The sequence below is a fragment of the Ixodes scapularis genome, unplaced genomic scaffold (assembly GCF_016920785.2).
Source record: "Ixodes scapularis isolate PalLabHiFi unplaced genomic scaffold, ASM1692078v2 PGA_scaffold1__304_contigs__length_218370807, whole genome shotgun sequence".
NCBI classification, from domain to species: Eukaryota; Metazoa; Arthropoda; class Arachnida; order Ixodida; family Ixodidae; genus Ixodes; species Ixodes scapularis.
Genome location: NW_024609846.1, coordinates 144,939,343 through 144,961,542, shown reverse-complemented (window position 1 = coordinate 144,961,542; position 22,200 = coordinate 144,939,343). Strand labels below are relative to the sequence as shown.

Genomic DNA, 22,200 nt, shown 5'->3' with positions numbered 1-22,200 from the left:
GGCGCGCACAGGATGGTAGCGGTGGCCAAGAGTAGGAGGTACGTCCCAGACGTGTCTGCCACACTGTGTTCGGGGGGGGTCTATCTGGGATGGAGAACGATACCCTCTGCTACGGTTGCTGCCCTTCGATGGTGCAAGCTTGCTCTGGCCTGCGCCAGAGCAAGCTTGCCACGATCCCAGTGCCGAGATGGATCGTAGGGTATGGGTTAGCTTTCGTCGGCCTGCCGTCAGTGAAGTAAATGGAGCACACCTAAATAAATAAGCAAGTTATCTGAGACCAAGCAATATTCGATCACTTTCACGCAGCGAGTTCCGCGCTGCTAGTTCCACGCGTGAAACGTCAGAAACAACCGACAAAACAACTACCACAAAGGATTGACACACAAGCTGTTTTGGCAGCTCGCCATCACCCTCGTGCTTTGTGTTGTGATCCCGATCGCCATAGCGGCCGGCCAGCCGCTGTCAGCGTGCTGACCGTGCCGCCGGGGCATAAGCGAGAAGTTAAGTAAATACCTAAACCAGTACTCGCCCTTGCGTTTCTAGTGGTGTTCAGCTCCTTGCGTTGAAAGCTGGCTAGCCATTCTTTTGTCCCCTTGCAAAAGGAGTGCAGCCTGTACGGGGCGCAGGCAAGGGCAGTTGGTGTGTAGGAGCGGACCATGTTCATCGCAGACAGAAGTGTTTCACGCCTTCAGAACCCTTCATTATTCTTGCAACCGATCACCGAACATGTCTTGTGTGCTCGGTACTGCGGTTTCTTCGCTGCAGCGTGGCCCATACAGAAAAATTGTGCCTACTCACTGTCACAGGCTGCCTTGTGCATAACGAAACTGGACGAATTTGAAGCCGTGTTATGGCGGCCGCTCCCCAGTGCCCCTTCAAGGCCGGTCACTTGGCTACTGATATGAAAGGGTTTATACACTACAGGATGCTTACACACCTTCATCCTTCTACACTACTCCTTATTCTGTACCTATTCAATCGCGTCTACCAAGAGGGCAGATTCCCACTGGCATGAAAGGTTGCTACTTTTGAAAACGGGGAAGGATGCTCCCTTTGCATCTAGCTACTGTTCAACTGCCCTCACCGCTTGCCTGAGCAAGACACTCGAATGAATCATCAATAACAAGCTCCTGTACGTTAAAAAAAACAAAAAGAAAACATTTCAGATAAGAATCACTCTGGGTTCCGTTTCTGCCATTCCTCAGTTTACCATTTGGTGCATATTGAAACCACAATTCGTTAAGCCTTTGTTAATAAACAGCATTGCTTATCTGTGTTTTTCGACTTAGAGCATGGCGTTATGGACTTCCTCATGACTTTTACGGAGTCGGGGTATGGGGGAGGTTGCTTGTTATTGTAAAAAAAGGATCTTTTTGAACGAACCTGCTTCGTTAAGATATCGTATCTTCTCGACAACAAAAGCTGTCGAGTCCATCAAGAGAGCTTCGAGGCTCTTTATGCTATGACGAGAGCTGCAAGAACAACAGTTTACCTTGTTTTATAGTCAACTAAAATATCATCAGCAGTCATACTGTAATCAATAAAGTGCCCAAATGCAGTAGATGGACTATCTCCCCAATCGGAACAAGTTCCTGCACTCTTAGCATTCCTAACTGAGGATAGACATAATCAGGTCCTTATATGACGTTCGTATGGAAATTTTTCATCAAGTTACGATAGCTTTCCCCAGCTTTTTCTTATTTCCCCCTGCCTGTGGCGAAAAAGTTTCCGAACGCTGCTGATAACTCTCGAGGCCACCAGCTTAACTGTGCTCTCAGCTTTCACTAAAACTAGGTGACTCAATAGACCATAGGTATGACTTTTTTCGTTTTTAGCTTTAAATGGAATAATTGCATGTTTTAAAGCAGAGAACCAATGCTTGGGTCTATGCTTTATGTTCTAGATTCCCGCATACAACTTAGCTTTCATTTTCTTATTCAAAAGAAGGGCTAAACCGGGCAAGATATAAAAACAAAAATACAATTTTGGGGTTTACGTGCCAAACCAACGAAGGGCATCTGACATGCCCCAGCAGAGGACTGAGGGTTAGTTTAGGCCACTTGGGTTAGGACGTGCAAACTAAATCGAAGTTACATTGCGCTTTTCCGCAATAGTCCTGTCATAAAAATATAGAAACCAAGTAACCAAATTAGTGACAGGTGCGTATGCAATCAATCAATAAAATAAATTAATTTGTCCTCCTAATACTTATATTATCACTGAAGGACAATGTAAACATTTGTGACGGTACTCAGAATTCAGGAAGACTGCAGGCTGCAGAGGGGGAGGGGGGTCTCATACCTTTCTCCAATTTTGACGGGTCGTCAGAGACTCCCTCAATGCTTCATTAACAGTTCAGAAAAATATGATATTGGGTGTTAGCCATGTCAATTTGATCTGCGAAAAGAGCGCAGTCAGGTTTGGCACAACTAAAGTCGATTTAGTGTACATCTAGAAGGAGCCTTATTTCCCCAACCTTTTCCCCAATCTAATTTCTAAGATCCTCCTCCACTTATAAGAAACTTTAAAGGGTCCTTGGATTTCGCGTGATTCTAAGAACTCCAAAACGTCACTCATACGGCAGTATCTCGAAAGGATGACCATCGTTAGAAAAGAAAGTCACGGTTGAGTTCCAACTCCTCTCTTCACTTCACCTCACCCCATTGGAGCGCCCTCGGCTGCCCAAGCTCGGGCAGCGTGTGCAGCAAGGAGGTGAAGTGAAGATCAGAGGAACCTGGGTCATTACGCCAAATGCAGGCTGTGAGCTTCGCCCAATTGCGCGTCTCTTCAGAGATAATAATTTAGAGATTCACCAAGCAAGGTATACCTTGTTTGGTGAAATCCAGATTTCGGTTCAGCATTCTTTTGAGCAATGGTGATACTTATCGAGAGGAATAAAACAAAATAAGTACAACTGATTCTGAGAAAAAAATTCAAAACAGATATGAAGTGCCACCAGGCCAAAAGGCGTCTGCTGTTTACGAGCGACAGATCATTCTTTCTGGCTGCAGCTCCACTGCAACCAGAAAGCAAGAACGCTTTATTGTTGGTCTCAATTCCGGGCTCTGATTCTGATATTTAAAAATCGTTGGCGTATTGGGTTCTCAATACCCGTAAAAAGTGTGTAAAGACTTCGTCATGCTGACAAACCTGAAGGGCACAGAAGTGTGTGCGCAAAGATTGCCAAACATTGGCATACGTTGTGTGTCCGCGGTTTCTTAAGCTCTGTGTGGTAGGACGTTATGCTTTATATGGTAGATGTTAAGTTTTGCGTGATAGGAGGTTATGCTCTATGTTGTACTTTGTTTTTAAATTATAGTATGCTAGTATGTAGTAAGAGCACATTAAGTGTAGTATGCGAAATTCGATAAGTGTCTGCAAATGCGGACACAGATCGTATGTTAATTCTTGCCAATATTATTGCTCACATTGATTTACTGATGTACATATTTACTTACCTATTCATAATAAATACTCTTAACACAGAATGCTCATCATAATCAAGCCAGCGTCTTCATAAATAAGTGATCACTTGTATAAATTAGGCATAAAGATCACTTGTAAAACAATTTAACTTCTGTACAGGCAATACACAGCAGCCTTCCGAAAGCTCCGAGGCCTTAAAGTGATGATGAACCAAAATATGGATTTCACAAAACAAGGTTGGAGCACGATGCCATATGGCCATATATTTTTATGAAAGAGGCCAGCACGTGACGTCATCATCTCCGCTGCTTCCGTTCCTTGCCGCGAGCACTACCTGCGCTAGGGCAGCCGAGGACATTTCATGGAGAGGAGGAGAAATGAAGAGTACCAACAAGGATTGTGACACCACATACTAGCCCTTTCTTTAAAAAAAAAATGTTGCTATCTCTTCGAGATATTGCTGTATGTACAAGTGATGTTTTTGTATCTGTAGCTCCTCTTCGAGGCACTTTTATTGCCTTGTTTTGGGAAATCCAGATTTCTGTCAGCATCACTTTAAACAGCCATTCTTAGCACGCTTGCATCAGTCTGGCAAGTTTTATACAATTCTTTGAAACAGCTTCTGGATGTCATATCTCTTCCTTCAGGTCCAATGCAGGGTGAATTTCCAAAACCTCATCCACCGTATGGGATTTCTCGAGTATCCATTCACGCCGTTTGCTAAATGTGCGGTTCATGGCATCCGAGACCAGTGCCTGGTTTCTTGTCTAGGCGGATTTTCTCATCTCTTTCTTGAGGAACTCTGTATCCCTTCTGAAAATTCAGATGCGATACAAGATTTTCATACAATGTTATTGGATACAAAAACTTACAAGATCTTGTATGGATACAAGAAGTTACGAGATCTTGGATGGATACAAGATCTTGTATAAATACGAGATCTTGTATGGATACAAGATCTTGTATGAATGTGAGATCTTGTATGGATACAAGATCTTGTATGGATACGAGATCTTGTACAGCTACAAGAAACTACCAAGATCTTGTACGTGAACGAGAAGTTGCAAGATCTTGTGTGAAAACAATAAAGTGAAGCATCATAGCGTAAGAAATTTGGGGCACCATAAAGCCTTGCATGTAGGATAAGTTTATTATTGATGATTGTGTCTTTTGAATTTATCAAAAGGTGGTATAGAAAATTGAGTTCATGCATGTAATAAAAAAATGTGTTTCAACTGTATACATAGAAAAAAGAGGAAAGCATATTATATTTATCATGTGTATGCCACTCCACCAGTCATTCTAGATACATTGTTGATTCCTAGCTATTTTATATGTTGTGGGGCATTAAATGTTTTAATAATCCAATTAAGATATACCATAATAACTTTATTGAAGGTTGCCAGGGGGAATTTTAAGTGCATCGGGAAATATGGCTTCGGTAAAAAGCATTAATTTTGCCGAAATACTCCCACACTTCGTGCCCCCTTGGGTAGTAGTCTACCCGCTCTCAGCAGGCTGCTGGGTTGCCAGCTGCTGGGTAGCCGGCTGCTGAGCTGGTGGCTGCTCTGCTGCTAGCTGCAGTGCAGACTTGACCTCCAGCTTTCTCCATTGGTTGGCCTTGTCTTGCAGGAAGGTGGCCACATACTTGTTCATTAGGTCTATCCGCCGCTTCTTGTTCGGGGCATCCCCAACGAAGGTGGAGAAAGCAGCTGAAAACATTGAGCAGAACAAAACGTACCAAAGCCAGCAGAAAATTTTTTAAATGTTTGAGGAGAAATAAAAGAATTTTCCAAAGCGAGCACATCAAGCTATATAGACCAACACGCTGTTTGCCAACAAGTCGGTGCTTGTCCACACCACACGTGGGTATTGCACGTGCACAGAAACCAGATTCGAGTAAGGTAAAGCACCTGTAATCTGGTGACAGCAGCGGCATAACGTCAGAGCCGTGCCTTATTATCGAACTTAAATATGCGAGTAAATGGGGTATGCTTGCACACCTTGTTATTTTAAGAACGTGCCGTATTATTAAAAGTGCCGGAAGGGAGGGCCGTAACGCTTCAACTGGACAGGCCTCTGTTTAAACATCACAAACAAGGTAGAAACCAAAGATGGGCGTATGTACAGCAATCAACCAACTTGCCCTCTAAATTTAGTCAGGAAATCTCGTTATATTGTTACACATGAATTTGGAAATTTTCATTAAATATTGCTTCCTACTGAAGTTTTGGATAACAAAATTTAAACAGAAACGATAAATAAAAATGTAACTAGTAGCATAAAATATTCCGTCTCACATTCTGTTCACCTCAGCTTTATCACAGAGATGAAGCACCCACTCATTTTTCAATAAACTGCTTACCCTGATATCTTTCAAATGAAATAAAAAAAATTGTAAAACAATCGATACTTTGCACAACTAATTTGCTTACTTTAGCAAGCATGATGAAATACAACAAGCAAGCAGGTTGCTAGCATGTCTTGCATAACCAAGAGCATTGCACTCCCGAGTTCTGATGCCTGGCATGTTTAATGTGGATAGATTTGAGCACATTCGCACATACCACGAATACTGCAGACTTTTTCGGGAGTCAGGGCCTTCCTTGGCTCCTTGGCGTTCTCCATCTTCACAAATCGCCGACAGTGAACCCCCGATAGGCTTCTGTTGCAAAGCTCCCTGTCGGTCCTGTTGCACGGAGAAGATCTTTTACAAACTTTGCGTCTGTCGGAGACTCGGCGATGTGCTCCCCCTTCGTCTTTGGGCGGTCTTGATGCCGTAGCCTGCATAAAAGGAATTATTGCAATGTTATCCCTACAGATTGTTGAATATTTTGGAAGTAAGCAGATACTCCTTTTTAGGGCCAAACATAAAATGAAGTGCCTCGTGGGGGCACAGATCTGGTCAGGGATTACGGTGTGACGTGGTGGCTGATGTTGGCTGCACCAATAGCGCAGTAGGACTGCGCTGTTGATTGTGCCTCCATCGTCCGCTAGAATTGAGTTAGGATATTTCAGCGACATGGCTCGTACCAAAATTAGCTGGCTCGTTTCTTATAGATTTAAATGGGAACTCGATTGACACTTCACTCAACAGCTATCGTAAATAATATTTGACGTGTGGCCTTCTTCTATGATACTTAACAGGTCCAAATCGTTTCCTCAACCAAGAAAATGAAGTGCAGTTACCCCTGAAAGCATATGCACAACCGAAATATAATTTTTATTACAACTTTCCTTATGTAAACAGGAAATGTACTTACAATGCCACAGCCTGGTGGATCTCCCAACTGCCGATACTTGAAGACGAGGTGTCTGGCCGCTTCACTATACAAGTCCCTTTTTGCAGGATGCCTGAAGAATCATAAATGGTATTGCAAATGAAGACAGTCAGCCAAATCCAAAAGGTTTTGTATCTATTGTCGAACAAGAGGACTTACTGGTCATACTTGCACGGGTCGGTGTGCAGCCAGCGAATTATACGGTGGCACAGCTGGTTAGAGACTTCAAGTCAATCGTGGGCTCTGGCAAAGTGCGTGCAGTTGCAAGTCCAGTGCACTGGGTTGGCAAGCTAAATCATGGAAATAGAAAAAAACAATGCTTACATTAAATTTGCAAGCGCATATATAGTGTGTTACCTTTATTCTGTGCAAGGGCATATTAATATCACAAAATTATAGTTTATGCTTTAATCAATATTTGAAGCTAAATAATGCGTCGACGTCTGCTTTTCTTGACCATGGAGACTAAGCTCCAAGATTTCTCAACTTTTTCGTGCAAAGCAGCCACCTCGGCTGCAAGTTCAACATTGCATTTCACTAATAATGTAAGCATTGTGTGCTTCCAATCTAACAGAGAACTGTGCAAGTTCTTAATCCTGCTGCGCCTATCAAACAAAGCAAGTGAAGACTATACCTGACAGCAGAATGTGGTGTCGTGGGCAGAGATGCTCTTGATGTCAAGAGAAGTACCGCAAAAGGCTCTTCCAGAGTCAGAGTGAGCTTGTCATGCATCTTTATGGAGTAATGTTGATCCACATCAACATATTCCTCGTAAGTTGAATTATAAACCTTAAAAACGGACAGCATGTAAAACCTAAGAGATCATGATAGAGTCTCGTGAATTCGCAGACGTCTTGGATTTCTTAGCGGAGCATATCTCGCACAAGATGCCGCATTCTTTATTTCGCTTGAATAGGAATAAAGAATTTGAATTTGAGACTTGAAGATGTACTTGAGTGCTCTATACTTCGTTTCAGCTTCCGTCCGAGCGCAGCCAAAGGCTGAGGGACGGTTCACAACATCGAGAAGAGCATTCCTACGCACCACAAAGTAGTGCGCAAAAGTAATATTTTTAAAATAACTGTTTTGTGCGTAAACAATGCACAACATTCCAGATCTGTACTGCAGAGAATGATTTGCAACGAAAGGAATTCAATATCTGAATTTTATGTTTTTATTAATATATGTAAATGCACGTGGTTTGGTGAAAACGCGTACATCCGCTGGCAACACGGCTGCAGCGCTCGGTTGGCTCGGTTCTTCCATGTCATTTCGTTCCCATCATGGCCGAATCATGTGCTTCGCCGCTTTCCTTACCGAGTCGCTTCAGAACGTCCCTTCGCAAAGGCACGTTCGGGCGTCAGGCGCGAGCGGTCGTGATGAGCGTCTACTTTCAAATTCGGCAGGAGACTCCGGCCGCGTCGTACCGCGAATGCATTGTAAACAAGAAAGGCGTCCGGGCCACTACAATTCATTGATACGCGGCGAAATCAGGGCACACCTGCCGATCACATTGAACGTTGAAAAGCTGGTGGAAAGGACTGCGCCTCGAGCCCTGGTATATCTAGACATTACAAGGAAACATCAACGGCCGGGCCATTGCACCTTGCAATGTGTACTTGCATCTCGAAACTATGCCGAAATGCCAGACAGGAGGAAAGCTCGGACAGAGACGCCAGCGGCAAGCCTACGTACTGACATTCCCTGGGACTAAATTTCAGAGCGTGAAAGGACACTTTTTAAACCTGTAGCAGACGATGGCCGTTGATACACCCGTAGCAGACGAAATACTCGGCGAAGGCGGGCGGCGCGGACGATCAGCGGCGCAGCGGAGTGATACAAAAGTGCAGGCAAGATCGCGTGACGGATTGCCGGCGTGTGATTGGCTCCGGCCACACGTAGCTTTGGCTGCGCTCGGACGGAAGCTGAAACGAAGTATAGCAAAACTCTCCTAATATAATTGTTAAAGGGGTGCTAAGAAGGTTTTTGAAATGCCCACCTCCTGTGAATCCCGGACGGAAGTGCTGAGCTCACCGTACAAGAGCTCAGCACTTTTATCACGGAACCGGACAAATGCTCACCATTTTAGGATTGTACCTGAACAAAGGCTTCATGAGGTACAAGATGTCTGTCACCGATCTTCATTCTACGGCCGATTTTGTTTCTGGTTGTCCAAAAGTCAGACCAGAAATATCTTGAGATTTCACTATTATTTTATGGTCCTTAAACATTACTGAAAACGGAAGTAAAGACGATTGTAAAAAGAGCACCTTATGAGCAGCAACGAAGACGAATGCGTGGCAGTGTGAATAGATATATTTTAATTGCAATTGTAAATAGATTAGGTAACCCGAGTAGCAATTGCCGCTCGCATAAATTATTTTAATAGTGTGACAGCAAGCCCGCGCCTGTGCCACTTCGTTCAGCTTAATTTGTTGCGCAAGGCTGTGTTTAAATTAGCTAAGTAAACAATCAAATCAATCAAATTATTAATTGATCTAAAATTAGATGGTGCTTGAACAGTGAAACTTTACAGCGATCCTGTGTTCACCTGCTACGGTATTTCACCTGGTGAGCTTTTACCCGGTTACCGCTTAATGTTTATAGGTTGCTTTCATGTGACTTCAAATTGCAGTTTTGTTGTTCAATGTTAGTGCAGTGACACTTGCAAGCTTCTGTGCTTTAAGGATTTGATGGTGTCAAACGAGTCCTCGAAATGCTTCTCTTCGGCACTCGTCAGACAGCTGATAACAACAACATGGCGGACGGAAATACCTTCAATTGTCAAGGAAAACACCCTAGAGAAAAGATTCGAAGTAAACAGCAAAACTAATGCGACGACGAACGCTCACCTAACGCTCCACTTGTTTTAGTTTTTTTGCTGTAAAAATGTATGGCTCCAGAAGCCAGCACGTGCGCGCGCTTACTGACAATCCACACATGCACCTTGATGATTAGGTAATTTTTTAGCGTTTTTTGTTGTAGCTCTGAGTTATGTTAAATCAAGGTTAATGAAATATGTTGTTAAACGATGCGTGTAAAGATGTATCTCAGGCATGTGCTGGCAACTTCAGTCCTGCTTATGCAAGCCTGACCTGCACGGAGTGCTTGGTTGTAATATACTTGACCTATTATTGTTTTTCTTCCTTTTGCATGGGCCGAGAGGTTCGCAATATTGTAAATGAATTATAAAGTTAATTACACAAAGCTGGACTTTAAAATTGCTAAGTGATTGTGGACCATTCTTGATACAATATTTCAGCTGCTCATTAAGTATAGGTGCTATTTTGCAGCTCATTTCACAGAATATCCAGTTGTTTACACTGCTCCTGAGCGCTCCCTCTCTTTTCCTTTGCTGCCTTCTCCACAGACTACTGTGGTTGCTTTTGTACAAAATGAATTCACCGGAATGCTGAAATTGAGTCAAAAATCATTTACTGGAGAATACAAAGAGAACTACAATAACGGGGTGAATGCCATTTTAAAATGCACGAGGCATTTTATATGCTGCATGCATTTAAATATATATGCCTTATGTGTCACTCGGCAAAGTAGGGGCCCTATTTTATTAAAGGGACTGCTCAGACAGCACTAGTTCTTATTAGAAAGCATGTTAAGTTTCTCTTTTGAAGAAGATATTGGATTCTAGAGCACTGGATAGTATTACAGCTTCATATTTCAAACTAATTCGGCACATGCCGGAAGCTACGGCTTCAATGAGCCGATCAGGACAACACTCCAACCTGTTGCATTGCTTGCTCACTCCTGCTCAGTGGGGAGTCCCAGCACATGGCTTCTGACATTTGCCTCCTGTTTTATACATCCCCCGCCCCCCCCCCCCCCACACACACACACACTCACACACAATTATGCGTATATTGGAAAATCTGAAAAAACAGCTGCGGAATAACTATTTCAGATATGTTCACTATATCACAGTTATGCAATATTTGAAAAAGGTGCTTCCGGTAAGATTCAGAGTAGTTGCCTATGCTTCGCTAATAAATTTGGCGCTAAGAGAGGGCTTCACCCCCTCGTATTTTGTTTCAAATATGTGGCATGTAGTAATGTACACTGTGCAACAGATATAATGATATTGGCGCTTCGCTTATTACCCGATTTTACCCCACAATACTCTGGACAGTAAGTGGCAGGTCATTGCGAAAGCCTGCCCCGCAACCGGAGCGATCAGATACAGTCACTCTAGGGCGAAGAGTGTCGTTATGTGTTGCTCGATGCGTAACATCACTGTTACTGCTTGCTGAGCCGTCCATGGGTGCAGTTTGCATCCGAGCAGGGCAAGTAGGAAAAAACTTTGCTCTTGTTTTGTATTCGCTCATACTCACGGAGCATATGGGAGATTAAAGGGGTGCTGAACCAAACATTTCAGTGTCTATAATAAGAGGCGCACTATGTTTCCATGAGTCAGCAGCCGCCGGTGTGCGCGAGCACACGCAACGAAATTGACGTCATCATATCCCCCATTCACGCTTAATAAGCTTGAATGATACGATGACTCATGAAATGATAGTGCGCCACTTATTATAGACACTGAAATGTTTGGTTCAGCATCCTCTTAAAGGCTACTTCGCTTCACACCGCTGCGCTTTATATATGCTCAGCTGCGCTTAGAGGGCATGCACCCACTGTAAAACAATTTAATCTAATCCTTTCAAATACACACATCCCTTCACAGCACAGCACAGCAAAGTGCAACCGTGTGAAGCAAGATTAAGTGTTATGGGATTTATATTTTAAAACAGAATCTGTTGATGGGCCTGATTTTATGAGAACGGCAAAAGATCAGACCATTACACTGCAGTACTGCACACAGCTCATAGCAATATAAAGCAAGCATAACCCCATAGTAGGCCTTAGCTATGACGAATATGTGAGAAGGCATATAAGTTAAAAATCAATTCAGGTTAATTAATATGAATACGAAAATTTACCAGTATCCCCATGGGAAGAGACGATGTGCAAACCTTCCAAGCATCAAGAGGCATGCGGTGGGTGTAGTTAGGCGCGCTTCACGCTCACGCCTTCAATATAAGGAAAATTTCAAGGAAATAACAAAAATAGGGCGACGAGGAGTGCTCATGAAACGCTCTACTAATTTTAGATGTCTGCTTACAAAACTTTCTGTAGATGCCAGCATGTCCTGCGCATGTACCTACAATTTCCGCATGCAATTTGATGCTTGGATGTAAATTAGCTGAGCATCTATTGAACTTAGGACAACAATAATTAAGTCAAATGCGAGTCAAGCATCTAGGCTAAGTATGACGTCATAACCTCGTATGACGTCAGTGCTTCCATATATGGCAGATCACTCCACGGGTCACCCTATATTATGTTACGTGCCACAAGGAAAAGAGATCGGGCTGCCCTCTGACATCATTTTTTCCAATATAATATACGCAGCTGGCCAACACATCTTAGATAACGAGGCCATAGTGCTGTTTTAGAGCGCAGCTCTTAGGCGCCCGTTTCCAGCTTGAGCGGCGTCGCCGTCGCCGTCGGCGTAACCGCGAGGTCACGTGACCCCCAGAGGTCCTGTGACACCCAAAGTCACGTTACACCCAAGGTCAGGTGACCCCCTCCTCCCGAGGTCAGGTGACCCCCCGGAGCATATTCAAGAATCAAGGGAGGAGGAGGACGAGGGTTCTGCCCTCCCCTCAGTACCTTTCCCTCCTCCTCCTCAAGAGCTGCGTTCCAATTCGGCGTTACGGGGAGTTGTAAACGGCTTTCACTTTTTTTTTCGTCGCCAAAGAAGGCCAATGGCGGGCGTTGATTGGGCACAAGTGCTGCAGTTTTATCACTGATTAGACATGATCCCCAGCCCAACACTGACGCACCACTCGTGTCCAATCAGTGCTTGCTAATCCGTCTTTCTTGGTGACAAAAACAAATCAGTACGAAGGCCTTCTTTTTTAGGACTATATCATGAAGAAGGCTCGAGCGCGCAAGACGCGGGCGCGGGCGGCCGGGGCGGTCGAGGGTGAGTGGACCCGCCTGCCACGTGTGTCGGTTGAAAAAAGCCCCCGGTTTATTCCGCATATTGTTGTAAGTACACAATCGCAAAACCCGAAGGTGGCGCCACGATTCATACTTATTTGGTCGCTACACTAGCGTCATCTACAGTTTTCGCCCCAAGAAAAAAAGTCCGTTTTGTGCATAGTTGCCCACATGAGTGTTTTTTTTTTTTGCACGTTGGCAGCCTTTGATTCTACATCAAAAGGATAGCTGCTTGCTAACATATAGAAAAGACGAAACTGAAAATTAGCTTGGCTTAGCCCTCTGTCACTCTTTCCCGGTCAGAAACGCTCGCCTTCAATATGCATGCTGTCAATTTGTCAGTCTCTTGCGAATGCAGGTTTTTTTTTTTTTTTTGCTTTTTTTTTCTTTCTTTGAGCAGGTATATGGGGGCTCGTGCAATTTTCATTTTTTTTGTGTGGTTCATCTGGTTTTGCCATGGAACAATGGAGCATTCTACTGTCTTTCGTCACATTAATACATTCGTAAATGCTGTCATCTGGCACATTAAAATGTGTCATACTGTGTTTTGAAAGGAAACAATGTTGTCATTGATGTGGATGCTGTAACATGATTTTATTAACGAGAGGGTACCCAGGTCCCTCAAGCGCTGCACTTCACTGAACGTCCTCCAATAAATGTACAAAGGCTGCTGTTCGCTCGGCAGAATAGGAAATTCACTATTGACTGCTGTTTCCAGCAACGCAATTTTGGCAGAACCACTTGCTTTGTTTTGGAGCCTATTTTATGTATAGGCAACTGTAATAAAATCAATCGTATTTGCAGTGTTGGCCATCGCGTGCAAGCATGTGTCCCACCCCAGGTCCGTGACAGTAGCAAAAGCTGTTCACGCTTGCTTTTGACTTAGGAGTGCATTTTCTTGTGAAGTACTGTGAAAACAGTTCAGGAAAGATTGCACATCTGAAAAGGTCTATTGCGATTGGAATGACACTGTCAAAGAATGCGTCGTCCTTCAGCACTCTTTTAATGTACATCTTTAACATTGAACTTATGCAACAAAATCCGAATAGGCAACACGACACAGCCATCTGTGTCTGCACCTGATAGGGGAAAGGGTGCTTCCTTTTTTGGCGCAGGTTGCCGTTGATATCCTCTAGGCAGAGCTCAGAGTCATTTACTGCCCGCTGTTTCGTGTGTGTGGCTAAGGAACGCGAACATTTAACTGCAACAACTCCCTTGCTGCGGCATGCACAGCAGACAAGACTAAAAGGACTGGCAGCGATGTAGGGGTGCTGCATGCTCAAATAAGCCCGTTTTGCAACGTGCGAAGTCGGTGTGATTTTTTAACATGACATCGATATAGCTGGCAACTGCATCATTCTCGTGCTCGAAATCCCATGCTGTAGCTGCACTCGTGAAGGTATTCTGTTCAGGATAGCAGATTTGTTCTCAAAAAGCTTATTGAGGGCTGGGTCACACTAGTCTAACAGACACTTTTCATTACTGATGCAGTAATCCTACCTGCATGATATGAATAACACTTTGTACATTTCGACTGTCCCCTTTTACTCTTTTCTACATTCGCTACCATTTCTTCACTGACGACAAGTTCGGCCAGCACCTTGTCGGCACGGGAAAGAGAGCTGGCAAGTCCTTCGTTCGTGCTTCGGCACATGACAAGCTGCGAAGAAGGCTTGGTTCTCCCCTGCAATATGGGTCGAACCTACCACTGTACTGCGGGTGGACCGTTAAGAGCGCGGGTACAGCTCCAGCATCCGAAACTCTGGAATGGAATATTTTAAGCTCTTTGTTGAAGCAGTTGGCACAACTGGTGCCATGGTGGCACGATTTCAGCATTCAGCCCCTGGTGAATCCAACCCATTTGTTTCTTTTAGAAGATGAAAAGTCAGCCTTTTGTACTGCCTCTCAGGACTGTGTGCAGGAAGCCACACGTTTTCCTTCCCCGTGGACGTTCTTGAGTTCCTGAGACGCACTGCTGTCTGGGCAGCGAACAGTGTCACTTCAATGTGCGAGCAGGCTTCGCCTGCTCGTGCCATGCAGGCGCTGTGATGACGCTTCCGTCGGCTTCGGCCAGCAACCAGGCCTTCAGTGGTGCCTCTCGCAGCCGTTGGGAGTGGTTGATCTAAGAATGAAGTGAAAGGTTAAAAGCTTCATGCGCATTTTAAGATTTTGATAAACTGAATTTACATTTTGTTTGTGTCTTTACTGCGACCCTGTCAGTTTGCTTTCACAATTACTTTTCCTGCGATTAACAAACGCTTGCTCTCAAGCGTCCCCGCAGGCGGCACCTGTGAAAGCAGGTGTTTGGAGAGTGGCGTCTCCACGGACCCCGAGCCATGCGGGTTCGCCCGCCCACGTCTGGCTGTGCGTGGCTTTCCCGTGTCCGAGGAAAAAAGCATTCTGGTGGTTGAGCCGAGCTCGGGGTAGGTTTGGACCCTTCGGGGCCCCCCGGGTGAGGCAATAAACCACTTCGGCCCCCGCTTCTTGTAGACGGGAGTCCTGGCAAGTCCCGACCAGGATGATTCAGTCTAATCGCCTTTTCTTCTACTATCCCCTCCGATCTTTCACTTTTACCTTTCCTGTTTCTTTTACTTCTCTCTCATTTCTCTTACTTCCTTTTCACCCCTCTTTGGCGGCAAGGGCTAACCTTGGGTGGCGATGGATCTCTGTCTTGACCCACACTTGGGTATAGTTTGCCGGCAGCACTGTTAGCGTAACGTCTCCAGCCAAGCCCTTCTTGTTATGGTGCGTTACCTAACCCCTTGTTGGGCTCGGTGGTGGGCGGTGCACCGCGGATTCTGAACACTCTTTGCCCTCCTATGGCGCCCCCCTCTTCCAAACCCCGTTCAGGGCAAGCCTTTAAAAGGCGTTGTCTTGAACCCAAGACCATCGACAAAGATTCGGAAGGAGAAACATTTACGGAGATTTTTGTTGTTCATTCACTTGATGAACAAAAACCTGTTTCAAAGCTGTCGCCCTTTATTGTTGCGAAGGTACTAGAAAACCTTGTCGGATTCTCCTACAAGGCTAAAAAGCAGCACTCCAGAGACCTCCTAGTAGAGGTAACCACCAAAAAACGGAGTGAGGCGATCCTTAAACTGACTAGTTTTCTTGATGTTAAAGTGTCGGTTAGCCCTCACCGCACGCTGAACACGATCCGTAGGGTCCTCTCCGAGGACGACTTCTTACACACTAGTGAGTAAGAACTTCTCGAAGGACTCCAAGGTGTTGGCGTTGTTGCCGTTAAGCGCATCATATTCCGTAAAAATGGTGAGGAAATTTCTTCGAAACACGTAATCCTTACTTTTGAAAGAAACACACTGCCAGAAACCGTCAAGGCAGGATACCTTAACTGCCGCATCCGCCCATATGTCTCCAACCCCCAGCGGTGCTTCCGTTGCCAGCGTTTTGGCCACGGATCACGCAGCTGTCGAGAGAAGGAGAGTGTGCAAAGTGCAGCAGCCACGACCATATAGCCGACACCTGTGAAGCGGCAGCTTTCTGTGCCAACTGCAAGGGTCCTCACCCTGCGTACTCTCGTTCTTGCCCCTCGTGGCGACAGGAAAAGGAAATCCTCACCTGAAGAGCAAAAGAAAACTTATCTTATCCGGAAGCAAAGCAAAGGTTCTCCTTTCTTTCGAAAGGCACGTACTCCGACGCGGTGCGCCGGGGCCCTCCACCGCAAACGGAATCGAAGGCCACCCAGGTGTCGCCTGAAGCTCTGGCCGTGGCCTTTCGGGCCCCATTCCCCCCGCAGAGGGAGCAGCTTCCCCCGCCTTCTGGAGGGAGCACATCAAGAGCCCCCAAGTCTCAGGACAGGCAGGCAATGCCAATGCCCGTCCTGACCGCGACGCCTTCCCCCGGTGGAAAGGAGCGACACTCTCGTTCCAACTCACTGGAGAGGGCCTCCTCCAAAGAGCGGCACAACTCTCGTGCTGCTCTCCCTCTACTCCAGGGGCCGGAGGAGGCAGAGTTCAAAGACACTCTGCCCAGCACCTCCGCTGCCTCTTCGGCTGGTCGCGGCATGGGCCTGGCTCCCCGTGATCCAAGCCGGAAGAAAACGCTGGCCAACACCAGCGACACGACTCAAGAGGCAGACTTGTCCATGGAGTTGGACGACTCGGCTGCTCCTGCCTCTGACCCGGATAGCATGCAGTGGCAGACGCAGACCCGTGCAGGGAAGAACAAAAAACCGGTTACTGTGCCGAAGTAATCCAAGAGGTCTCTCTCCCAAGTTTTAATCTTTTTACTACCGAGTTTTATTGATTTACACTTTCCGATATAAACAAATTTTATAAATGTCAAAAGTAAATTTTATGCAATGGAATTGTCGCGGCCTTTTAAGAAATATTGATGATATAAATCACTTCATGGATGAGCTTCGGCCGATAGCTCATGTTCAGGCACGTAGCCAGGGGGGCGGCCCAAGGGGCCCGCCCCCCCCCCCCCCCCGAAATCTTCCATTTTGCTGGGGCCTCCTCTCCCCCCTCCCCCTCATACAGAGTTTTGTCATGAGCGCTCCCCCCCCCTCCCCCCGAAACAAAATCCTGGCTACGTGACTGCTCTTGCTCTTCAGGAAACTCATCTTCATGATCGCTCTCCTCATATTTTAAGACGTCACCGGGTCTTTAATAAAGACCGTCTTAGTGATACTCCCTCTGGTGGCGTGGCAGTGGTTGTACAAGGTGAGGTCGCCTGCTCTGAGGTCCCGCTCTGCACACTACTTGAAACCGTGGCACTGCGCCTTCTTTTAGACCGCCTCATAACTGTAGTATCACTTTATGTACCACCTAACACTCCATTAAATCTTAGTGAATTGCAGGGTCTTGTAGGTCAGCTCCCACAACCCTTTATGATTCTAGGCGATTTTAACGCCCATCATTTCCTATGGGGTGGTATTCGTCAAGACTCTCGTGGAGGTGTAGTTGAACGTTTTTTATTGGCATATGGGCTATGCCTTCTGAATGGGAGAGAGCCAACATTTTTCAGTGCACCTCACACCACATTTACATCCATATATCTGTCGATTTCATCCCCCTCATTGTTTCCTTACTTTACATGGAATGTTCTCAACAACCCTTTTGGCAGTGATCACTTTCCGATTGTTTTAGAGAGCGTTGTTCAGTTGCTCTCACTTTTAAAACGTATCCCTAGGTGGAAGTTAGATAAAGCTGACTGGTCACTTTTTGAGTTACATTCCACATTGGACCCTTCTCTGTTTTCTTCTATGTCACCTGTAGATGCTGCACTGTATATTACTGAGCAGGTACTAAATGCTACTGAGGTGTCTATTCCACGAACCTCTGGTAATGTGCCAAAAAAAATGCAAACCATGGTGGAACAAGGAGTGTGCCACAACCTTAGCGGATCAAAACAGGGCTTGGGGCAAACTTCGCAGATATCCCACATCATGTAATCTCGCAGAGTTCAGGCAGCGGAAGCTAAAGCCCGTTGGACCAGGAAGCAGTCAAAATGGAAATCCTGGATGAAGTATGTTTCTTCTATAATATAGTTTTGTGCCAGCCAAGGAGGTTTGGGATAGATACAGGAGAAGAAATGGAGACTATAGGTGCTTTTCAATTCCTACTTTTGATGCCCCTTCTTCATCTTTAGTTGATATCGGCAACATCCTTGGTGAACATTTTTATAACACATCCAGCTCGGCAAACTACAGTGATTCGTTCTGTAGATTTAAGTCTTGTGCAGAGCGACAAAATATCTCCATGTCTGGAGGAGACTCTGAGCCTTATTACCAGCCTTTTATGCAGTGTGAGCTTGAAATGGCACTTGACATAACGAGGGTTCCTGCTCCAGGGCGCACCGCAGTTCATTATGAAATGCTTCGTCGCCTTTCTCCTCAGTCCCTGAAAAGTCTTCTCTTGTTCTTCAATTTATTGTGGGAAAAAGCCTGCTTTCCCCATGCCTGGAAGCATGCTCATGTCATCCCGCTCCTAAAGCCGCAGAAAGACCCTTCACTACCATCAAGTTACCGTCCCATTGCTCTGACGAGCTGTGTTGGGAAAACATTTGAAAGGCTTATAAATAGGCGGTTAGTATGCATATTAGAAAGGCAAAAGGTCCTTGACAAAAATCAGTGCGGGTTTCGCCGAGGTCGATCTACTCTCGATAATTTGGTTCGCCTGGAAACCATTATACGCGAGGCATTTGTGAACAAGCAGCACTGTGTTGCAGTGTTTTTTTTACTTAGACAAGGCGTGTGATACCACCTGGAGATAAAGCATCCTGAAAGACTTGTATGCTTGCAATATCCGTAATAGGATGTTGCAATTTCCTATTCTCTTTATGCTGACGATATACAGATCTCCTCATCTTCTTGCAATCTTTCTAGTTGTGAGCGGCAGTTATAACTGGCTATAAACAAACTTTGTAAGTGGGCAGACGAAAATGGTTTCAAGTTCTCTGTTGCAAAGACAGTTTTTCCCTACGTCGCGGGCTCTCCTTAGACCCAGCTTTGGAACTAAACGGTACTCTAATTCCTGTTAGGAACGAGCACAGGTTTTTTGGTGTCATATTTGACAAAAAACTTACCTTTATTCCCCACCTGAAATTTCTCAAGGAAACTTGCCTTCGTTCCACAAACCTTCTGAAAGTTTTGGCTCATAAATCATGGGGGTCGTATCGGAAATGTCTGTTGCATTTGTACACCGCGCTTGTGCGATCTCGTCTTGATTATGGCGCCATGGTGTAAGGATCAGCTCGCCCATCTGCTCTCAAGATGTTGGATCCTGTACATCATCTTGGCTTGCGGTTGGCAACAGTTGCTTTTCGGACATCGCCTGTACTTAGTTTGTATGCGGAATCAAATGAGATGTCGCTGTGTAAAAGACGTCAATACCTCAGCCTAACCTACGCGTCTAGGATCCCAGCAAACCCTGATCACCCAACGTATCATTCCGTACAAAGGTCTCAATTCTACCGTCTCTTTGAAAATAAGCCAAGCATCGTCAGACCGTTAAGTTTTCGTATAGAGCAATTTTGTTCCCCACTTCAACTTCGTCTGAACGAACTTAACCTAATTCAGAACACAGTCTGCGTGGCGCCCTGGAATGTGGTGCGTGTTTTTTGTGACTGGACTTTCACTAAGTTTAATAAGAATAGCATATCAGCTCTTGTGATTCAGCAGGAATTCCTTGACCTGGAAGATAAATATAAAGATTATGCTCACTTTTACACGGACGGTGCCAAGACTTCATCGTTTGTCGGGTGTGCCGTGCATTAAGGTCGTTTTGTAAAAGTTAAACGTCTAGAGGAATTTGCGAGTATATTTACTGCTGAAATCTATGCTGTGTCTTTTGCATTGGATTATATTCTGAAGACCAAAAATAGACGGGCCGTAATATTTGCGGGCTCTCAAAGTGCCATTACTGCAATTTGCTCTCTAAAAGCCAGTAAGAATATGCTTGTGGAACAAGTGCGAAGTAAACTTAACGGAGCTTTACGTAAAGGTCACAATATAAAATTCTGCTGGGTTCCGTGTCATGTGGGAATAAAGGGTAATGAGGAGGCAGACAGGCTCGCTGTATCTTCAGGTAACTGCTCTCGATATCAAGCTCGCTTGCCTTATCAGGATATCAAGTCATTAATTAAGTCGTCACTTTTTCGTCTATGGCATGCAGAGTGGGCCATGGAGTCTAATAACAAGCTCCATGTAAGCAAACTAGTCCTTGGGTCTTGGGAGAGCTCCTCACTTAAGAACCGCTTTCACGAAGTTGTATTGTGCCGGCTTCGAATCGGGCACTCCTTCCTTACACACAGATATCTCCTTTATGGGGGGTCCACCAGTTTGTGAGCACTGTGGAGACAGTCTTACTATTCTTCATATTTTGTGGATCTGCCCGGAATTCGACACTGAACGACGCGCTCATTTTCCTGAGGTTTTTAGATTTTGTGTTCCATTTCATCCCGCTCTTTTGCTGGGAAAGCACCCTCTCGTTCCTCTTGATCGAGTTTTATCATATATTACTTAGTACTGGCCTTATACACCAGATCTAGTCCCAGTTGTTTTCAGGTTCATCTTTTTGTAATGAGGTAACCTTAGCAGTTTCATTAGTTAATTTAGTCTGGCGCAGTATGGCCTCCGTTGCTGTTGCGCCAAAAAACCCGCAAACAACAACAACAACTCTCAAGCGCAAGTGCTACTCAGATCTGACCACATTTGCAACAACAAATGGATCTCGGCAACTCGTAGGGACCGTGGGCGCGGACATGACAGACTCCATGGAACAAATTCCGAGTAAGCAACACCACACACAGCCATCTGTGTCTGCACCTGATAGAAGAAAGTGTGCTTCCTTTTTAGGTGCAGGTTACCGTCGATATCCTCCAGGCAGAAGTGGAGTCATTTACTGCCCGCTGTATCGTGTGCGGGAGCCGGAACCCGTAGTGACGTCAGCGCTCCCTCCGTACGGGTGGTGACGTAATTACGGCTTCCGGCTCCCGGATTGAAGAGTTAAAAAATTTTCAACTTTCTCCTTCGCGGGTCGTGACGTAGGTTTCCGTATTTTCTCCGCGACCAGTCAGCGCGGCGCACTTCCCTCCTTGCCACCGGCGTTCACGTGGTTCCGCGTGCGAATGCCTCAGTCGCTCCGTGCTTGCTTGCAAGAAGAGCTCCGGCGATGGGGGGAGAAACTTCCCGCCCGTCTCCGACGCGACTTGAGGAAAGCAGCTCAAGCTGCTAAGAAGAGTGCCGCTGCGTTTGACGTACCCGAGAAAGCCTATTAGTTAGCTAGTTCAGCGGTACCCCTGGATCTACGACAGGTATCGTAGCGACCACAAGGACCGGGACAAGTGAAAGAGCTCGATACTGCTTTTAATAATTTATTGACACTGTTTCGGAGACACAGGAGGTGGTTGCAACCCAATGAAACGGCATCTTCAATGCAAATATGAGTGGCCTTTAGAAAGGCCGTTTGTAGAGGCAAGCAGTGGTTGACTTGCTGGCTGCAAAGAGACCGGAAAGGCAGTGGGATGTTATTAATAAGCAAATGTGCTAAGCTTCCAGCTTTGAGGGCATGCTTGTTCACTACAATTGTAATGAAGCAACTCATTTGTTCATTTTCTTTTTTTTATATACACAATGTTTTACCAGTTTCGGGCACTCTGCGACCGACAAAATCTCCTCCCCCTTGAAACAAACTCCTGGCTACGTTTAACGAGAAAAGAGTCAAAGTACAGGCTAGCTGGTGGAAGTCAACCATTTCGTCGTTTACCCTGAGACTGGGGGGGTTTTCGTCTGTTTTTCTGTTACTTCTGTCTGTCTGTTTTTTCTGTTACTTCTGCTCTTCAAAAAATCCCCCAGTCTCAGGGTAAACGACGAAATGGTTGATCCTGGCTACGTGCCTAGCTGCAACCATTGTGCGTGCGAGCTACATCCGACACTTAAAAGGTTAAAAAGGTCAACGACACTGGTGCACGCTGTAGACCAGTTTTTAGGCAGTACTGTACGACCGCTAGC

General features: G+C 45.5%; 1 protein-coding gene across 1 annotated transcript in view; it reads right to left on the bottom strand.

Annotated features, from left to right (window-relative positions):
- Positions 1-4,468: 4,468 nt before the first annotated feature.
- Positions 4,469-22,200, bottom strand: part of LOC115318439 — a 42,869-nt gene continuing 25,137 nt past the window's right edge. Inside the window, exons 5-8 of the mRNA XM_042290359.1 lie at positions 6,867-6,930; positions 6,690-6,780; positions 5,994-6,210; positions 4,469-5,138 (exon numbers count right to left, since the gene is read on the bottom strand). Of these exons, the coding sequence (XP_042146293.1) occupies positions 4,927-5,138; positions 5,994-6,210; positions 6,690-6,780; positions 6,867-6,930 (584 nt within the window). The 3' untranslated portion in view covers positions 4,469-4,926. The remainder of the gene's footprint in view (positions 5,139-5,993; positions 6,211-6,689; positions 6,781-6,866; positions 6,931-22,200) is intronic.